Source organism: Pseudophryne corroboree, chromosome 6 (genome assembly GCF_028390025.1).
Source record: "Pseudophryne corroboree isolate aPseCor3 chromosome 6, aPseCor3.hap2, whole genome shotgun sequence".
NCBI lineage: Eukaryota > Metazoa > Chordata > Amphibia > Anura > Myobatrachidae > Pseudophryne > Pseudophryne corroboree.
Genome location: NC_086449.1, coordinates 99,129,081 through 99,150,256, shown reverse-complemented (window position 1 = coordinate 99,150,256; position 21,176 = coordinate 99,129,081). Strand labels below are relative to the sequence as shown.

Sequence of the window (21,176 nt, the reverse complement as noted above, 5' to 3'; positions counted from 1 at the left end):
TAAATTTGAAAGGATCTTCCCTAGGTGCAACGTCATACTTCGGTATTAGTAATTAGTGACAATCATCAAAACATGGATTGTGTTTTCTATGCACCTACAGTAAGCCTACTGAGTTTCTCGGGAATTTAGAAGGAGCAACGTAATATTCAGAGACCTTTTCAAGGACCTCTTTTATAGCTCTTGCTGCAGATTACATTGTATGCCATGCAAAAATTGTTCAAAACAAAAGACCACGTTCTAGCAGATCTTCCCCCAAGCAGTTAACATCCAGAAGTTCTCCTCCGGCCAAGACCCTTCATGTAGTTCCCACTTAATATTGCATTTGTCACTTCTCCCAGAAAACTTTAACCCCATGGCACCGAAGAGTTTAACTGCAAACTTTGCTACTGGTACCCGAGATTGCAACATTTTATATAGTCCAATAAAACCTTGAAACATGAAACACTCACCATATGGATGTAAATGGTCACCAGGCATTTGAGGAGGTGTGAGACCCTGTCTGTAGAGATCTGTGCTGTAGACGGCTTGATCCAATGGAAGGAGTGTCTGCTGTGGCATTCTGGAATATGGCACCATAACACCTTCTATCCCACTGCCACCATCTAATGGGTCACATACATTGCAGGATTAGGAAAGTTGTTTAATAGCTAAAGGCTCATAGTAGGACATTCCTTTTTTCTCTCTCTTTCTTTTCAATGCCTTTAACACTCTCAAAACACTTGTGTCTTATGGTGAGTGCACACTGGCCGATACATCGGTCGTTCTATTGAACAGCGGATATATCGCGGGTCCGTCAACCAATGTGTATGAACGATATGTCTGTGAACGCCGTCATTCACAGACATATTGCGTCAGCCCTGCAGCGCAGCCGACGGGCAATATATCTAGCAATATATTGGTACACTGTGCTGAGTACGGGCTTTCAGCCGACCGCCCGTACACTTGCTGCAGACGCCGGCGGTGATTGACAGTTGAACTGGGCAGGCGCATGTTAACGCCCGCCCAGTTTGTGACGTTAGTCCCGTCGGATCGGGCAGTGTGTTTGCATAACACACTGCCATGTCTGTCCATAGATATATCTGCAGATATAACTACTAGTGTGTACCCAGCATTAGTCACGTTGTTTAATTCTGTTTACAATAAAATATAATAATTAGGTTTCACTAAATTTACAAGGATTATTAAATCCATGTGTCCAGCATTTTATGAGACGCGTGGCCAGATTTTCCCACAAAAAAATTGGAATAAATCATTATTTACATCTTTATCAGCACAGCATATCTAGTGTATATTGTTGTAAATGTAAAAAGTATTGAGTTCTTAGATAGTATGCCAACAACAAGGATATGTAAAACTTTGATAGTGTAAGATTGACTAGCACATTCCTTCATTTGAATGTACACCTATCTCAATAGGAAATAACCTGCTAAGCTTTATTATGTAATAATCACTGTGATGGAAGCTTAGCCTGTTTGAAAGAAGGGAGGTCAACCTTCATGACTGTGGCTATTGGCCTGGTTGGTTGGTTGGTTGGTTGGTTGGTTGGTTGGTTGGTTGGTTGGTTGGTTGGGTTAATGCATAACCCTCTCCCAGGTTGTCCACCCTCCTGAAACGTCCCCTGCTTATTTGAATGTATGGCAGGAGTAGAGACTGGGTTTAGTTTGATGTAAAGAGCTCATGTTTCTGTGTTTTGTATGCACCCAGGGTCGGTTCTAGACCCTGTGGCGCCCAGGGCAAAAGTCCCCCCCCCCCCCAACAGGCAAAACAGGGTTAGTGCGTGCCACAGGCACGCTGCAAAAAATAGGGAAGGGGTGTGGCCACAGTTATGCGCCCTGTAGTTGCGCACCCCAGTAGAGTTGTGCCCCTTGTAGCTGTACCCCCAGTAGTTTTACCCCCTGAAGCTGTGCCCCCAGTTGTTTTGCCCCCTGTAGCTGTGCCCTCAGTAGTTATGCCCCCTGTAGCTTTGCCCCCAGTAGTTTTGCACTCAGTAGTTTTGTGCCCTCGGTAGCTGTGCCCTCTGTAGGATGTACCCCCTGTAGATGTGGCCCTGTAGTTATGTCCCTAGTAGCCGCTTAAAAAAAAAATAATCACCAGCCCCGCTCCTGCTTCCCGACCGCTGCTGCTGTCCTCCATCTTCAGCCGCCGCTCCTCGGATCTAGGGGAGAGACGTCATGACGTCTCTTCCATAGCGGCAAAAAGACACTAGAGGTCAATTATGATCTCTAGCGTCTGCAGCCGCTCCCACAATGCCGTACGGTGCGCTGCATTGTGCGCACGGCAGCATGTGGGAGAAGCAGGGAGCATGTGAGAGGGTCAGGCGGCCGCAGCGCCCTCAGGATTGTGGCGCCCTGGGCAAAAAGTCTGCTTGCCCGTGGCAAGAGCCGCTCCTGTATGCACCATCTTGTAATTTTGGATGAATCATTTGTAACAGATACTGATGTGTTGCAGTCTTTGTTAAGGTGGCCTATGGCAATAAACAACATTTCTGCTTCCAGGATCTACCATGAAGCATATTGCATGCCGTAATCCTGTGATCTACATGTTAGAGCTGTTTCCCTTGTTCTGCACCTTGTGTAAACACTCTGGCTAATACCCCTGCAGCCCTGTTCCAAGTAATCAGTCTGTAGAAACCAGCCACAGATCAAGAGGTGTGGGAGCAGCTCCACAATATTTAGAAGTAAGCAGCTCCAGGTATAATATAGCATTTACATTAGAGATGAGCGGGTTCCAGTGATACTTCTGTATAAATCCAGTCCAGTGGTACTGCCGTATAAATCCAGTGGTACTGCCATATAAATCCAGTCCAGTGCTACCGCCGTATAAGTCCAGTGGTTCTGCAATATATGCCCAGTGGTAATGCCATATTATTCCAGCGATACTGCCATATATGTCCAGTGATACTGCCATATAAGTCCAGTGGTACTGCGGTATAAGTTCAGTGGTACTGCCATATAATTCCAGATACTGCCGTATATGTCCAGTGATACTGCTGTATAAGTCCAGTGATACTGCTGTATAAATCCAGTGGTACTGCCATATAATTCCAGTGATACTGCTGTATATGTCCAGTCCAGTGATACTGCCGTATATGTCCAGTGGTACTGCCATATAAATCCAATCCAGTGGTACTACCAGATAAATCCAGTCCAGTGATACTGCCGTATATGTCCAGTGGTACTGCCATATAAATCCAATCCAGTGGTACTGCCGTATAATTCCAGTGATACTGCAGTATCTGTCCAGTGGTACTGCCATATAAATCCAGTGATGCTGCCGTATATGTCCAGTGGTACTGCCATATAAAACCAGTCATACTTCTGTAGAAATCCAGTCCAGTGGTACTGCCGTATATGTCCAGTGATACTGCCGTATAAGTCCAGTGGTATTGCCGTATAAATCCAGTCCAGTGCTACAGCTGTATAAGTCCAGTGGTACTGCCATATATGCCCAGTGGTAATGCCATATTATTCCAGTGATACTGCCATATAAGTCCAGTGGTACTGTGGTATAAATCCAGTCCAGTGGTACTGCGGTATAAATCCAGTCCAGTGATACCGCCGTATATATGTCCATTGGTACTGCCGTATAAATCCAGTCCAGTGATACTGCCGTATAAATCCAGTCCAGTGGTACTGCCATATAATACCAGTGATACTGCCGTATATGTCCAGTGGTACTGCCGTATAATTCCAGTGCTACTGTCGTATATGTCCAGTGATACTGTTGTATATGTCCAGTGGTACTGCCGTATATGTCCAGTGATACTGCGTATAAATCCGGTACAGTGATACTGCCGTATAAATCCAGTCCAGTGGTACTGCCATATAATTCCAGTGGTACTGCCGTATATGTCCAGTGGTACTGCCTTATAAGTCCAGTGATACTGCCGTATATGTCCAGTGGTACTGCCATATAAATCCAGTGATACTTCTGTATAAATCCAGTCCAGTGATACTGCCGTATTTGTCCAGTGGTACTGCCGTATAAATCCAGTCCAGTGATACTGCCGTATAATTCCAGTGATACTGCCATAAAAGTCCAGTGATACTGCCGTATAAATTCAGTGATACTGCCATATAAATCTAGTCCAGTGATACTGCCGTATATGTCCAGTGATACTGCCGTGTATGTCCAGTGGTACTGCCATATAAGTACAGTGGTACTGACGTATAATTCTAGTGATATTGCCGTATATGTCCACTGATACTGCCGTATATGTCCAGTGGTACTGCCGTATAAATCCAGTCCAGTGATACTGCCGTATTTGTCCAGTAGTACTGCCATATAAATCTAGTCCAGTGGTACTGCCATATAAGTTCAGTGGTGCTGTCCTGTCTGGATATTACTTACTCCAAATAAAGGGGTTATTAATATTTAATCCAAATATTTTTTAAAGGGTTTGCCCTCTGTGGTGTAGAGGTACGCTCTCCTGTGCTGCATTTTGTTATATAACTCCAGAAAAAAAATGGAGAACAAAAATTTGGAGGATAAAATAGGGAAAGATCAAGAACCACTTCCCCTCCTCCTGCTGCTGCTGTTATTGCTGCTGGGAGTCGATTGTCATCCCAAAGTGGAAGTCGGAAGACCACTTGTACTACTTCAACTAGGCAAATGACTGTCCAACAGTCCTTTGTGAGGAAGATGAAATATGACAGCAGTCATCCTGTTGCAAAGCGGATAACAGGCCTTGACAGCTATGTTGGTGTTTGACGTGCGTCTGGTATCCGCCATTAGTGCAGTGGGACTGCAGTGCCAACCCTAGATGGGCCAGGTGTTTGTGCCGCACACTTTTGTCGCTTAGCTTAGTCATACAGCTGATGTGCTGTTTGGGGATTAGTTTTTTTAAGTGCCTTCCTGTCTGCCACTGCAGTGCTACTCCTAGATGGGCCAGGTGTTTGTGCCGCTTCGCTTAGTCATACAACCACCTCGGTGCAACTTTTAGGCTTAAAAACAATATTGTGAGGTGTTCAGAATAGACTGGAAATGAGTGGAAATTTATGTTAATGAGGTTAATAATACAGTAAGATCAAAATTACCCTCAAACTCTGTGATTTTAGCTAATTTTATGGGGGGGGGGGGGGGGGTTAAACCATCCAGATCCACAACCAAAACCCGAAAGGGTGGTTTTGGCAAAACCTATCCAGATCCAAAACACGAGCAGAGATCCAGATCCAAAACAGAAAAAGTGCCCTCCGCACATCCCTAATATACATATGTAAAGTATCAAGCTATACATTAAATACAGAATTTGTTTACATCTCATAAAGTGCTCTTTCTGTGGGACTGCATGACATCTGTTTTGCCATAAATTACATTTGAAGTTCATAATCTACCAAATCAGTTTTTTGTTTTTTTTTTTTACTGGATAAATACGGGTTTCTAAAAAAAAATTATTTAACACCAATTAATTAGTGAAATATTCGGATGAATCTATATATTCTGTAAGGTTTTTTACTTTGAGAGAACGGTTGACCGTAAAAATATGTATGAGGTATCAAAATAAAGGTCTTACCATGTAGAAGTGACAGTCTAAAAGAAAAATTAGGTTGGGGCAATGGTTTGGGCGTTGTGGCAAAGTTCCCATGTAAAGTCTATGAGATAAGCTCCACATGCCAGTAGGACAGGAAGGAGTAATGGCTAAAGGAGAGCTAACTGCCGCTGCAGTCTGTTAAGGAGAGGAGAGAGCTGCAGTAGCAGCCGGCTGGTCTGAAGCCTGGGGGTCAGGATGGTTGACAGTTGCCCGGGCAGAGAGTTTGAAGTGCTGCCACAGAGATTGCCAGAAGGAACGGCTGCAGAGAGTTGCTTAGTACAAGTATCCACTTACTACCTCCAGAGCACACTTACAGGTGCAGACAGGAGGACAGTCCCTCCAGCGATGTGTCAGGCCCTAAGTTCACCCTCCAACCGAGTAGAAAATCAGCAATATTCAGATTTGGGGGCAGCCCTTCATCAGGAGACAGCCAGCCAGCACCAGCTGACCATAAGAATGGATCAGAGGAGCCGGTCTGTTATTAACACCAGTGCACTGTAATACACACCTCTGCTTTATTTACCTTGCAAAGGGGATCATTTAAAAAAAACAAAAAACGCTGAGTTTGACGGGTTTCCACTAGTACTTGTTTTACTTTTACACTAATTTAACATATTTGAGCAATGTCCAAAAATTACTCAGAAGTGTAATAGTTTGTTATTTACAGTAGAAATGCTACATTTGGCAAGGCAGAAATTAGTCGTTTTGTTAACTTTTATTTTAAACTCCCACCTCTCCATCCCTACCAGCGCAGACATACAGGAAGTTCTTAGTGATGTCACAATCAGATAGAATGCTGTTTGTACAGATCTCTGAGCTAGGATGCAAACTATACTAAAGGTGTGTACACACGGTGAGATCCTTGCTATGTCCGATTTTAACTATGTGATTTCCCTTGAACTCCCCAGAGCCCAGATAGTACAGATTTTGACTATCTGTGCTTGAGATTTTGTCTATGTATGATTTTGACTAAGTGCCAATTTTGACTATACTTTGTACTAGATAGTCAAGATTGACTTACCTGCATAGTGTATCTAGACTTGCGATACCAACCTCACGGGAGCGTGCATTGGGATCAAATCTGTATCATAGTTGCCTACCCTCCCTCATTCTGCAGGAGACTCCCTGAAATAGCAGCAATCTCCCTCACTCCCTGAATAGTCCAGCAATCTCCCTGATTGCACCTTACTCCCATTATGCGGCTGTTACTTTCTTGGGGGAAAAAAAGAAATCAGAGATATATACATTCAAATGGGCTCATCGGCACCATTTCCCTGCATTGGTTATATGGCACAATTATCCCTATGGCTACATGCATTTTAAATAAGGTTTCTGCTGCGGGGTACACTGGGCTCCACAAGGAATGGACAATGGGGTGTAGAGTAGGATCTTGATCCGAGGCACCAACAGGCTCAAAGCTTTGACCTTCTTCCCAGAATGCATAGCGCCGCCTCCTATATCACCCCGCCTCCCTGCACAGGATCTCAGTTTTGTAGTTGGTGCTGCAGTAGCAGGCATTTAACAGAGGGGCTGCTCCAGGCAGCCCTAAAAAGAGCTTTTTTTCTGAGGAAAAAAGTGAAGACTTCAAGGGCAGCAGCAGTGTTACATGTCAGTGGACATTCACGGCTGCAGCTCCGGCTCTCCCCAGCGGCGCTGTACACTCCCGAGCCCTGGTTGCCGGGTAACTACAGCAGGAAGTTCCGGTTTTCTTCTTGTCAGGCACAAACGATGGGGGCTCTCCGGGATCGCGTGGCCGCGCTTCGGGAGGTGGTAAGTGGGTCCTGCTTGTGGGACCCGGTCTTTATCGCGATCCGGCGCGGTCAGTGGGAGGCGGGCCGCGCGCGCTGGCGGTGGACACTGTGGCAGTACATGCTATCCCACTAAATCACCAGGGCATGGGACAGGTCAGGTTTTCTCTATAAACCGTTTTATTAGAGCCCGCAGTACCCAGTGGTTTTGACAGCAGGGGGATAGAGCTTGGACCTGAAGCCCCTCCCTCAGCCCCAGGGCGCCATTTTCTGCAAATGTTCCCGCCCTGGAGCTGCATATCTGTCACTCCCTGGCAGTGCCTGCGGCGCCATTATCCCTCAGCTCACTGTTCCTGGGAATGCTTGGGCAAATCCTCCTATGTAAAGCCGCCTGGTTGTCAGTGCTGTGACTTTACAAGACACTTAAGTATTCTACCTGCCTTTTTTAGTCAGTGTTAGTTAAGAAAGAGTGCACTTAGTCAGGGTTTCCTAGTACAATTACCCTGTGATATACATCCAGTTCTTACTGTGTACTGTTTTATCTATTGTTATATAGCTGTGTAAGCTAGTCCAGTGCAGTATTATTGTTAGTAATAACCTCTGCATTGTACAGACTGTGACTATTTGTGTGTGCATTTGATAGCTGAGTGGTGTCCATTTTGTGTCTTTCACTCAACCTGCTATCTCTATATTCTATAACCTGAGGGGGCTTGGTGCGTCAGGTTTTATCTAATATAGGATTTTCACAAAGATATACTGTATTACATATTTTTCTCTGTGATTTAGTCACCATATCTCTCCTTTATCTCTGCTGGTGCTGGCTACACTGCGCAGGGGTTTGGGCTAGAGGTATTGTGCTGCTGACAAATTGTACTGTGTTACCTGATACTGTAAGTTATATCATGTCTGCTTCTGAGGGTAACGGTTCTGGGGCTGAACACACTGTCGGTGTTGCTGAAGCCACAGATACCTATGAGGAGAATATAGCAGCTTTGGGCTCTGGTTCTGAGGGCTCCTTGCCCCCCAGTGGGACGGTGGCAACAGGGGCAAATAATGACCTGCCGTGGGCCGCTTTTTCCACGCTTCTGCATACGCTAGTTCATAAACTAACACCCCCTATGGGACCCCCAATGCCGGTGCAACCGTTTGTGGTCCTTGCAGCTAACCCGCCGTGGGCGGACGATTTATCTGCTCAAATAAAGAAGTTGAACCAGTCCCTGACTACTAAAAAGTCTGACCGTCGCTCGCCTACGTCCAAGGGGTCTTCTAAGCGAGGGCTTGTCTCCTCACAATCCACTGCTGTCACTGACACCTCGTCGGATGAAGACGGCACTTACACTGACCCCACAGGTTCTGACTCAGATACGGCTGATGGGGAGGGTGGTTCACATGTGGATGTTCCTGATCTCTTGGAGGCTATTAAGTTAATTTTACAGATTACGGATGATCCCGAGCCATCCGTTCCTCTTAAGAAACCAGATAGGTTCAAGCGTCAGAAGGTGATTAAACAAGTTTTACCCCACTCTGACCACCTAATTGATATACATCAGGAACCCTGGGAAAACCCAGGTACGAAGTTTGTGCCTCAAAAGAAGATGCTGGCTCGCTACCCCCTCGCGCCGGAGCTGTCTAAGAATTGGGAAACGCCTCCTCCAGTGGACTCACATGTGGCTAGGATGGTGGTTTCCTCAGCTCTACCGGTCATCACCGTCACGTCTCTAACAGAGCCTACAGATAAACGTGTGGAGGGTTGTCTGAAAGCGATTTACACCCTCACGGGTGCTGCACAAAGGCCCACTATTGCAGCTACTTGGGCTGCAGAGGCCATTGAAGCATGGGCCGTGGGAGTTAGATGCTGAAATCTCCTCTAACCATGCTAGACAATGCTTGTCTCATATTGTCACAGCTTCTCGTTATATTAAAGAGGCGGCTTCTGATGCTGGCATCCTGGCAGCCAAGGCCTCTACTACGTCAGTCCTGGCTCGCCGGATATTGTGGCTGAGATCCTGGTCTGTGGATCTGTACTCTAGAAAAACCCTGGAGGTACTCCCTTTTAAGGGAGATATTCTGTTTGGAGAGGATTTAACTAAGATTGTGGCTGACTTGGCTACTGCCAAAACTGCCTGTCTGCCAAGTACTGCTCCTTCTGTGTCGAAGGCTAAAGGTACTTCCTTTCTCCCCTTTCATCCTTCAGGTAAAGCAAAAGGTCAGGCGTACAACAAGCAGGCCCGCACTTCCAAACCTGGTAAGCCGAAGCCCAAAAGAGCCTGGGCGGCCCGTCAACCAGCTTCCAAGACAGATAAGCCTGCCGCATGATGGGGCGGGCCTCCCTCTGGGGGATCCCAGGGTAGGGGGCCGGCTTCTAGGGTATACCCAGGAATGGTTGAAGACCACTTCAGATGCCTGGGTACGGGAAGTCGTCACTCGAGGTTACGCCATAGCCTTCAAAAACCGACCCCCTCATCGATTTTGCCAGACAGATGTCCCGTTGGACAAGACAAAGGCAAACACTCTACATTCGGTGGTACAGACCCTCCTGGATACAGGAGTCGTAGTACAGGTGCCTCTTGCGCAGAGGGGCCGGGGGTACTATTCTCCGCTGTTTCTAGTCCCGAAACCGAATGGGTCTTCCCGGCCCGTTCTCAACCTCAAGGCATTGAACAGGTTTGTGAAGGTTTCAAAGTTCCGGATGGAAACCCTTCGCTCTATAGTTCTGGCATTGGAACCTGGGGACTTCATGGTCTCCCTGGATATACGGGATGCTTACCTGCATATTCCTATAGCAGTGTCTCATCAGCAATACCTGAGATTTGCGATTGGCAACTGCCATTACCAGTTTCGGACATTACCTTTTGGTTTAACAACGGCTCCACGAGTCTTTACAAAAGTAATGGCGGTGATGACGGTGGTACTCCGCCGTCAAGGGGTCAGGATACTGCCGTATTTGGACGACTTGTTAATCCTGGCAAATTCCCCAGAACTTCTCCTGCGTCATCTAGATGTGACGGTCCGGTTTCTGCAAGCCCACGGGTGGCTCATCAACTGGAAGAAGTCATCCCTGATCCCTGCTCAGAGCATGGTGCATCTGGGAGCACTATTGGACACTCACAACCAGCGGTTGTTCCTGTCTCAGGAGAAAGTCCTGAAACTTCAGGACAGGATTTGTTGCTTCCTATCTCGTCCGCAAGTGTCGATACATTCGGCGATGCAGGTGCTGGGCCTCATGGTGTCAGCATTCAACATGGTGGAGTACGCTCAATTTCACTCTCGCCCTCTCCAGAGGCTGATTTTAGCCAAATATGACGGCCTGCCTCACCGGATCAGGTCTCGAATGATCTCATATACTCCGGAGGTCCGCCTGTCGCTGCTCTGGTGTCTCCGGGACCACCAACTGTGCAGAGGCCATCCATTCTGGATATCCGACTAAGTCCTGTTGACAACAGATGCCAGTCTAAGAGGTTGGGGCACGGTGCTGGAGCAACACTCCCTTCAGGGGCGGTGGACCAAGGAGGAGTCCCTCCTCTCGATCAATATTCTGGAGTTGCGGGCGGTCTTCAATGCCTTGAACCTAGCCCAGCATTTAATTCAGAACCGTCCTGTTCAAGTACAGTCGGACAACGCCACCCCAGTGGCTTACATAAATCATCAAGGCGGCACTCGAAGCCGCCTAGCAAGGAAGGAAGTCTCACGGATTCTACAGTGGGCAGAACGCCATCTACCGGCCATATCGGCAATATTCATTCCGGGAGTCCTGAATTGGGAAGCGGACTTTCTCAGTCGACAGGACGTGCATGCCAGCGAGTGGGGCCTCCATCCAGAAGTGTTTCAACTCCTAGTGGAAAGGTGGGGCCTTCCAGACGTGGATCTGATGGCATCTCGACACAATCACAAGGTTCCGGTCTTCGGAGCAAGGACAAGGGATCCTCAAGCAGCATTCGTGGATGCGCTGGCGGTACCGTGGAGGTTTCGGCTGCCGTACGTGTTCCCTCCGGTGTCACTCCTGCCCAGGGTAATTCGGAAGTTCAAGCAAGAAAAAGGAATTCTGCTTCTCATAGCTTCAGCGTGGCCCAGACGGCACTGGTTCTCAGACCTGCAAGTCCTATCATCAGAGCGTCCAATTCTACTTCCACAACGCCCAGACCTCCTCGTTCAGGCCCCCTGTGTCTACCAGGACCTAGCCCGGCTGTCTTTGACGGCGTGGCTCTTGAAGCTTCCGTCTTAAGGGCTAAAGGGTTTTCTGAGGCGGTCATTCAAACTATGTTGCGGGCCCGGAAACCGGCTTCTGCTCGGATTTACTATAGGGTCTGGCATTCTTACTTTGTTTGGTGCGCATCTAACGATTATGACGTTTCCAAGTTTAGTATAGCCAAGTTGTTGGCTTTTCTTCAGCAGGGCCTGGACTTAGGCCTGCGTCTGGCCTCCCTCAAGGTTCAAATATCTGCCTTGCGACCTTACCTGATGTGCATACCTTTACTCAGGGTGTGTTGTGTATCCAACCTCCCTATGTCCCGCTTGTGGCTCCTTGGGACTTGTCAGTGGTTTTAGAGGCGTTACAAGAGTCTCCGTTTGAACCTCTTGGTTCAGCTGACCTTAAGTGGCTTTCCCTTAAGGTGGTATTTCTGCTGGCTATTGCTTCAGCTAGAAGAGTGTCGGATTTGGGTGCCTTGTCCTGTCGTTCCCCATATATGATATTTCAATGTGACCGGGCGGTTCTTAGGACTCGTCCCGGCTATCTACCTAAGGTGGTTTCTTCGTTCCACCTTAACCAGGAGATTGTAATTCCGGCACTTGTTTCTCCTGATCTGTCTCCCAAAGAGCGGTCTCTGGATGTGGTATGGGCTCTCCGTATCTATGTGAAGAGAACTGCTCCTATTAGGAAATCTGATTCTCTTTTTGTTGTGTTTGGGTTTCACAAACGGGGCTGGCCTGCTCACAAGCAAACTCTGGCCAGATGGATTAGAATGGTGATTGCACATGCTTATGTGAAGGCTGGTCTCTCTGCTCCTGATCACATTAAGGCCCATTCTACTCAGTCTGTTGGACCTTCTTGGGCGGCCCAACGTGGTGCGACCTTGAACAATTGTGCAAGGCGGCTACGTGGTCCTCTGTGAACACGTTTATAAGGTTCTATATCTTCGATACTGCTGCTTCCCAGGATGCTTCCTTTGGACGCTGGGTTCTTGTGCATGCTACAGTGCGTCCCCTCCCATAAGGAACTGCTTTAGGACATCCCCATTGTCCATTCCTTGTGGAGCCCAGTGTACCCCGCAGCAGAAAACGAGCTTTATGGTAAGAACTTACCTTTGTTAAAACTCTTTCTGCGAGGTACACTGGGCTCCACATGGCGCCCACCCTGACGCACTTAGCTTCTTTGGGTTGGTATGGCATTAGCCACTGACACGTCTCCTGTCGTGAGAATGCTGTGTTTTGGCTACTAACCGTTGTCGTCTCTTTTCCTGCTACTGCATTGGACTGGTTAACTAAAAACTGAGATCCTGTGCAGGGAGGCGGGGTGATATAGGAGGCGGCGCTATGCATTCTGGGAAGAAGGTCAAAGCTTTGAGACTGTTGGTGCCTCGGATCAAGATCCTACTCTACACCCCATTGTCCATTCCTTGTGGAGCCCAGTGTACCTCGCAGAAAGAGTTTTAACAAAGGTAAGTTCTTACCATAAAACTCGTTTTCTCATGGCCACTTACAGTATATGGAAGCTTTTGTAAAACACAATACACAAACAAATCTTGAAAAAAATCTTTTCTTCAACAAGTAGACATTACTAACTTTGTGGCTCGTTTACATTTGGATGTAAGTCATTTTTATGACACTCCTCTCAGATGTAGCAGTACACATCCGCGCTGATAGGTGTCACTTTCACAATCTCCCTGAAATGCTTTTTCAAAAGTAGGCAAGTATGGTCTGTATCGCAAGCTGTCTAACACCTTGAGATATGCACTAACTTTTCATAAGATTTTGACTATATACTCAAAATCTTACAGATTTATCTCACCGTGTGCACACACCTTTTAATGGACACTGGACTGGACCTATTTGCTGTCATCTTAAATAAATATGATTTAAAAATTATTAATCTGAGAGTCACAGCCAATAGATAGCCGATTCTGTTTCTTGCACACAGCGCTAAAATGTCTAGTTACGGCACTGCCCATACCTCTAGGGGTATATTTGCTAAAGGTTGATTTTTGACAATTATTAAGTTATGTAAATTGATGTTTGTTTAAGGGGCTAAAACACACATTTACTAGCATTTAAAAATCAATAACTCCAACTGGGTCCTCCTGACAACGAACACCAGTCTGCGAGGTTGGGGTGCGGTGTTGGAGCATCACTTTCTCCAGGGTCGGTGGACCAGGGAGGAATCTCTCCTCCCGATAAACATTCTGGAATTGCGGGCAGTGCTCAATGCGTTGACACTGGCCCTGCTTCTAGTACAGAACAGTCCTGTTCAAGTACAATCAGACAATGCCACCACAGTGGCGTACATAAATGAAGGCGGCACTCGAAGCCGCATGGCAGTGCTGGAAGTATCAAAAATCCTCCATTGGGCGGAACGCCATCTGCCAGCAATATCGGCAGTGTTCATCCCCGGAGTCCTCAACTGGGAAGCAGATTTCCTCAGTCGTCAGGACGTTCACGCCGGAGAGTGGAATCTTCATCCGAAAGTCTTTCAACTCCTAGTGGACAAGTGGGGCCTAACAGATGTAGGCCTGATGTCGTCTTGACACAATCACAAGGTTCCGGTCTTTGGATCAAGGACAAGGGATCCTAAAGCAGCGTTCGTAGATGCACTGGCAATTCTATGGAACTTTTGGCTGCCCTACGTGTTCCCTCCAGTGTCACTCCTGCCCAAGGTTCTAAGGAAGTTCAAGCAAGAAAGAGGAATACTACTTCTAGTCGCTCCAGCGTGGCCCAGACGGCATTGGTTCTCAGACCTGCAGGGTCTATCGATAGAGCGCCCTCTTCTACTTCCTCAACACCCAGACCTCCTCGTTCAGGGCCCTTGTGTCTATCCAGACCTGGCCAGACTGGCTTAGATGGCGTGGCTCTTGAAGCTTCACTCCTGAGAGCCAAGGGATTCTCCGAGGCGGTTATTCGAACTATGTTGAAGGCCCGCAAGCCAGCTTCTGCACGGATTTATTACAGGGTAGGGAACTCTTACTTCACATGGTATGCTGCTAAGAATTATGATGCCTATTCGTTCAGTACTGCTAGGCTTTTGGCTTTTCTGCAACAAGGCCTAGATTTAGGCCTTCGTCTGACCTCCCTCAAGGTACATATATCTGCCTTGTCAGTGTGGTTTCAGAGGAAAATTACGTCTATTCCTGATGTTTATACTTTCACTCAGGGCGTTTTACGGATTCAGCCTCCCTATGTCCCTCCTGTGGCTCCATGGGATCTGTCTGTTGTCTTATATGCCCTACAAGAGTCTCCATTTGAATCTCTTGAGTCTGTGGATTTTAAATGTCTTACACTTAAGGTCGTGTTTTTACTGGCTATTGCCTCTGCTAGGAGGGTGTCGGACTTAGGCGCCTTGTCCTGTTGTCCACCTGTTCTGATTTTCCACCATGACTGGGCAGTTCTTCGTACTCGCCCTGGTTATCTACCTAAGGTGGTATCATCTTTTCACTTAACCAAGAGACAGTGGTTTCGGCCTTTATCTCTTCTGGTTTGTCCTGCAAAGAGTGGTCTTTGTATGTGGTACGGGCTCTCCGTATATACGTAGAGAGGACTGCCTCCCTCAGGAGGTCAGATACCCTTTTTGCACTTTTTGGTTTTCACAAACGTGACTGGTCTGCGAATAAGCAAACATTGGCCAGATGGATTAGAATGGCGATTGCACAAGCTTATGCACAGGCTGGTCTCCCAGCTCCTGCTGCTATCAAAGCCCATTTTACCTGGCGCTGAGGCGCGTCCGCTGAACAATTGTGCAAGGCGGCTACGTGGTCCTCTGTAACACGTTCATTAGGTTCTATGCCTTTGATACTACCTCCTCCCAGGATGCTTCCTTTGGACGCTGGGTTCTTGTGCACGCTACAGTGCATCCCCTCCCATGAGGCACTGCTTTAGGACATCCCCATTGTTATTCCCTGTGGAAGACCAGTGTACCCCGCTGCAGAAAAGGAGATTTATGGTAGACTTACCATGGTTAAATCTCTTTCTGCGAGATACACTGGATTCCACAGGGCGCCCATCTTGACGCACTTAGCTTCTTTGGGTTTGTATGGCATTAGCCGCTAGTCCCTTCTCCTGTCGTGAGAATGTGGGTCTATGTGACTAAAATCTACCGTCTCTTTTGCGTGCTACTGCATTGGACTGGTTAACGAAACTGAGCTCCAGTGCCTGGAAGCGGGGTTATAGAGGAGATGCAATGCATTCTGGGAACAGTCAAAGCTTTAGCCTGTTGGTGCCTCGGATAAAGATCCAACTCTTCAACCCCCGATATTATTCCCTGTGGAATCCATTGTACCTCGCAGAAAGAGATTTAACAAAGGTAAGTCTACCATAAATCTCCTTTTTATAAAGTATCAATAGTTTAGGCCAGTGGTTCCCAAACTGTGTGCCTAGACACCCTGTAATGCCTCAGGACACTAGCAGGGGTGCCTTGGATTGGTAGTCCACGACCAATTCAAACTATTTTTGGTCAAAGTAACAGACAAAACGAATGCTTGTGGATGCCAATTATAAAATATGAGGACAAACAGAAGCAAATATTATCTTGTAACACACTATAGAAACTAAGGATGACTCATAAACATAATTTACTTATTGTTTTCTAAAATTCTCAAAGAAACTTTTGGCCTCGGGATGCCATGATAAAATTCTGATACTCTAGGGGGCCATGATTAAAAAAAGTTTGGGAACCACTGGTTCAGGTGAAATTCAGTTGTCATCGCGTCAGCAGCCACTAGATGGTGCACAACAGAGCAATTCAATTGTTGCTCCGTTCGGACACGATGGCTGCAGGTACCGGCATTTCAGATAGCACCCCCCACGGGGTGGAGATCTTAAATGCGCAAAATTGACTTGTTTGGGCACCCAAACAGGACTTTTTACGTCGCGCCCATTAGTTTAATTGGGTTTAACCGCTTTTACCTCTACTGATGCAACAGACAGGATAAAAAAAAATCAATTTAATATATCGCCCCATGATCTCCCTTCACTTTAGACGGGAGATCAGCTGCAATGTAACAATTGAATATCGCCCAAATATCCCATATGAAAAACTTGCATATCCAAAAATAAAGTGCATAGTGGTAACATCATAAAGGAGACTGCCCAAGTACTATTTCAAGTGCCAGTCATCCTGCTAAAACAGTTACAGCTCCAACACCTTAATCATGGGCCCATTATATGGATATAAACTATTGATACTTTTCTCTTACGTCCTAGGGGATACTGGGAATCCATTTAGTACCATGGGGGTATATACGGGTGCACTAGGAGCCATGGGCACTATAGAAGTTTGATTAGGTGTGCTGGCTCCTCCCTCTATGCCCCTCCTACCGACTCAGTTTAGAAAATGTGCCCGGAGGAGCCGGTCACATCTCTGGAAGCTCCTGAAGAGTTTTCTGCATTTATTTTATAAGTTTGTTATTTTCAGACAGGACTGGATGGAACCAGCCTGCCTGCTTCGTGGGACTTAGTGGGGGGGAACAGCCCAACCTATCAGGGTTAATGGTCTCATTCCCTGCTGATAGGACGCTAGCTCCTGAGGAAATTATTTGCAAGCCCCACCACGGCGAGCGTACATTCCCGCAGCACGCCACCACCCCTAACAGAGCCAGAGGAATGAAGAGTGGTGAGTACTAGGCCGGCGTCCCGTTTAGCGTGTCACCAGCCATTATGGCGGCATGTGGATACGGAGACACACGGCTTCTAAACGGGGCAGACTGCGTCTTCCGACTGTGTACATAACAGCGGACACAGTATCCAGACTAGCAACAAAGCCATAAACGGAGTCTGTCTCCATTTTATGCACATAGACACATACAGCCAGTATAAAGAAGAGCGGGAAGACCGCGCGCCATTGAAAGGACGGGGCTTTACTATGAGCGGATCCAGCAGCTCACAAGCGCCATTTTCGCTACTGCAGCTGACACAGACGCTGACTGACAGGGACGTGCAGCTCCTCCGGAGAGACTCAAGATTGCCTCAGCGGTACAAGGGGGTCGTAGTATGGGGGGAGCGCTTAATGGTGTACTAAGTCCCTAATCTAGGTACTTAGTCTGAGACCCGGCTAAGCTTGGCATTAGCAATAAGGATGCCGTGTGCTTGTTCCATACTCTATCTGTGTCTCCCTGGAAGAGCTCTTTGTGGGTTAATTGTGCATTTAACATTTTCCTGTGTGTGTGTGCTGTCACTGTTACAGTATGTCAGGCAAAGATTGTGTTTCATGTAAGGCACAGTGTTCCTCTTCTCCAGGTGGTTCACTAGTGTGTACTCAGTGTAGTATCCCTTCCCAGGCTAGTGGGGCAGAGCCAGCATGGCTGGACTCCATTAGGGGAATGATTATTTTGCTACTGCAACATATACAGGACTCTGCGAACTTTATGGTGGAAGCCATAAAAGCAATAGACTTGCTTAATGCACACACTACGGCTATGGCAGTGTCTGCACGCAGGGGTATATGGCTACGCCAGTGGACTGCGGATGCGGACTCCAGGAAAGGCGTGGAAGGCCTACCTTTCTCAGGCAAGGCCTTATTTGGAGATGAACTAGACAAATGGATCTCCAAAGCTACTGCGGGTAAGTCCACATACCTACCTTCTGCAGCTCCACCAGCTAGGAAAGCCTACTCAGGATCCAACTTACAGTCCTTTCGGACGACCAACTTTAGGGGCAAGGCCAGAGGTTCCTCTGCCGCCGCCAGAGGTGCTAGAGGTAAACCACGGAAACCAGCTACTGCCGGTTCACAGGAACAGAGTTCAGGCTCTGCTTCCTCAAAACCTTCCGCATGACGGTGGACCGCGATGCCTGGATGACTGTCAAGTGGGAGCCCGGCTAAAATTCTTCAGTCACATCTGGACAAGATCATGCCAGGATCCCTGGGTCATAGACCTTATATCCCAAGGCTACAGACTGGAGTTCCAGGAGCTCCCACCTCACAGATTCTTCAAATCAGTCTTACCAGCTTCACAGTACGCCATTCAAAAACTGTTACAGACCCAGGTCATTGTTCCAGTTCCACCTCATCTAAAAAACAAGGGTTACTATGCCAGCTTGTTTGTAGTATCAAAGCCGGATGGTTCGGTAAGACCGGTTCTGAACCTCAAATCGTTGAACCCGTACTTACAAGTGTTCAAATTCAAGATGGAGCCTCTGAGAGCGGTGAGCTCATGTCTGGAGGAGGGGGAATTCCTAGTGTCTCTGGATATCAAGGATGCATTCCTTCATATTCCGATCTGGCCGCCTCATCAGGCTTATCTATGGTTTGCACTGCAGGACTGTCACTACCAGTTCCAGGCCCTGCCATTTGGTCTCTCCACGGCACCGAGAGTGTTCACCAAAGTGATGGCAAAGATGATGTTACTACTCCGCAACAAGGTGTGAACATAATTCTGTACCTGGATGACCTTCTGAAAAAGGCACCGTCCAGGGAGCTGTTGTTGGACAACATTGGTCTCTCAACCAGACTACTCCTGGATCACGGGTGGATTCTGAACCTACCAAAATCTCACCTAGAACCAACACAGAGGCTTCCTTTCAAAGGAATGATACTGGACACAGATTCTCAGAAAGTATCCCTTCCCTTGGAAAAGGCAATGGTAATCCAGTCAATGAAAATGTAAGGTATGTTCCTGCGCACTCTCTTTGCTGCCCAGTGTAAAGTCCCTTCCTGATGTGTCACCACACACCTGTAGACAACTTTATAAACAAGAAAAGGTAGGATGGAACCTACTGTTGGCGCAAAGTTAAGATGATAGTTGTATTTCACCGTGGGATCACTGTCCAAGAATGATGGTGAGGAAGTTCTTTAATGTTCCCAAAACGTGTTCTTCGTGGAAATTGCTTTCAAACGATGTTACATGTAGAGAGAACACAAATGGTGTACAAGGGTTCAGTGAGATTTCCAAAAAAGTTAATTTGAATGAGGGTGACTTCTGCCCGGACTCTGTGAACTATGGTGATACGGGGAAGTGTGGAGGTATCCTGTAAGGGTTCACCCTGGTGTTTTGAGATAGGCGTCGCTCCTCACATGTGTGCTTACTTTCATACACTTGGAGAAAGCCTATAAAGGTTTCTTTAAAGCCTCTAAGTAAATACTCCAGGTGTCAAAAAATGGGTGTGCCCCAAATATTCACATGCAGATACTTCTAGATGATGCTCACATCTATGCTTACTTCAGCAGACGCCGTACTTTCACTTTTTTCACTTTTTTTTTTTTTTTTACTTTTCACTGTTGGATTTTGCTGAATAACATCCATGAGACTGTTTGTTGTGGTATGCAATCCAGAATTTGTTTTTATTAATTAATTTTTATAATAAATGTATATGAAACCTCACACACCACTTCGTGTTTGTGCTTAATACCGAGCCTAATACGGAGTCAGGGAGTGAATGAGGACGATCATCCAGCCTGCTGAAAAAAAGAAACCGTTACATGAAAGTACGGCATCTGCTGAAGTAAGCATAGATGTGAGCATCATCTAGAAGTATCTGCATGTGAATATTTGGGGCACACCCATTTTTTGACACCTGGAGTATTTACTTAGAGGCTTTAAAGAAACCTTTATAGGCTTTCTCCAAGTGTATGAAAGTAAGCACACATGTGAGGAGCCACGCCTATCTCAAAACACCAGGGTGAACCCTTACAGGATACCTCTACACTTCCCCGTATCACCATAGTTCACAGAGTCCGGGCAGAAGTCACCCTCATTCAAATTAACTTTTTTGGAAATCTCACTGAACCCTTGTACACCATTTGTGTTCTCTCTACATGTAACATCGTTTGAAAGCAATTTCCACGAAGAACACGTTTTGGGAACATTAAAGAACTTCCTCACCATCATTCTTGGACAGTGATCCCACGGTGAAATACAACTATCATCTTAACTTTGCGCCAACAGTAGGTTCCATCCTACCTTTTCTTGTTTATAAATTAATCCAGTCAATGGTTCGGGCTGTCCTGAAACCAACTGGATCTCTGTGCATCTCTGTATATGCCTTCTGGGGGAAATGGTAGCCTCTTATGAGACGATTCCGTACAGAAGGTTTCATGCAAGGCCCTTCCAGCTGTATCTGTTGGACTAATGGTCCGGATCGCATCTTCACATACACAGGAGGATTCGTCTGTCTCCAAAATCTAGGATCTCCTTTATGTGTTGTGGCTGCAGACTTCTCACCTAGTCGAGGGTCGGAGGGTCAGGATTCAGAATTGGATTCTGCTAACCACACACGCAAGCCTCAGATGTTGGGGTACAGTCATCGGGAAGATGGTCAAGTCAGGAAGTCGTCCTTCCAATAAACATCCTGGGACTCAGGACTATCTACAACGCCCTTGAGCAGGCCACATTTCTTCTTCAGAATCAGGCTATTCAGGTCCAGTCAGACAATGTGACGGCAGTGACGTACATAAACCGACATGGTGGAGCGAATGGGACCTTCACCCGGAGGTGTTCCAGTGGTTGACACGTCGATAGAGATATCCACAAATCAACATGATGGCCTCTCGACTCAACAAGAAGCTCAAGTGGTATTGTTCCAGGTCGAGAGACCCACAAGCAGTGGCAGTAGACGCTATGACAACTCCGTGGGTCTACCAGCTAGTGTACATGTTTACATTGTTTCCTGAGGGAGACAATGTAATAGCAGATCATCTTAATAATTATTTTTGCTCAGTATTTACTACTGAAAGAAAGGGGAAGGGGCCACAGTTAAGT

The 21,176-nt window shown here is 46.9% G+C and overlaps 1 protein-coding gene across 4 annotated transcripts in view; it reads right to left on the bottom strand.

Moving 5' to 3' along the window:
* Positions 1 to 21,176, bottom strand: part of LOC134936470 (LIM homeobox transcription factor 1-alpha-like) — a 169,423-nt gene that overhangs the window by 922 nt on the left and 147,325 nt on the right. For all 4 annotated transcript variants that reach the window (XM_063931512.1, XM_063931513.1, XM_063931514.1 and 1 more), the window contains one exon: positions 450 to 602. In XM_063931512.1, coding sequence (XP_063787582.1) covers positions 450 to 602 — 153 coding nt within the window. The remainder of the gene's footprint in view (positions 1 to 449; positions 603 to 21,176) is intronic.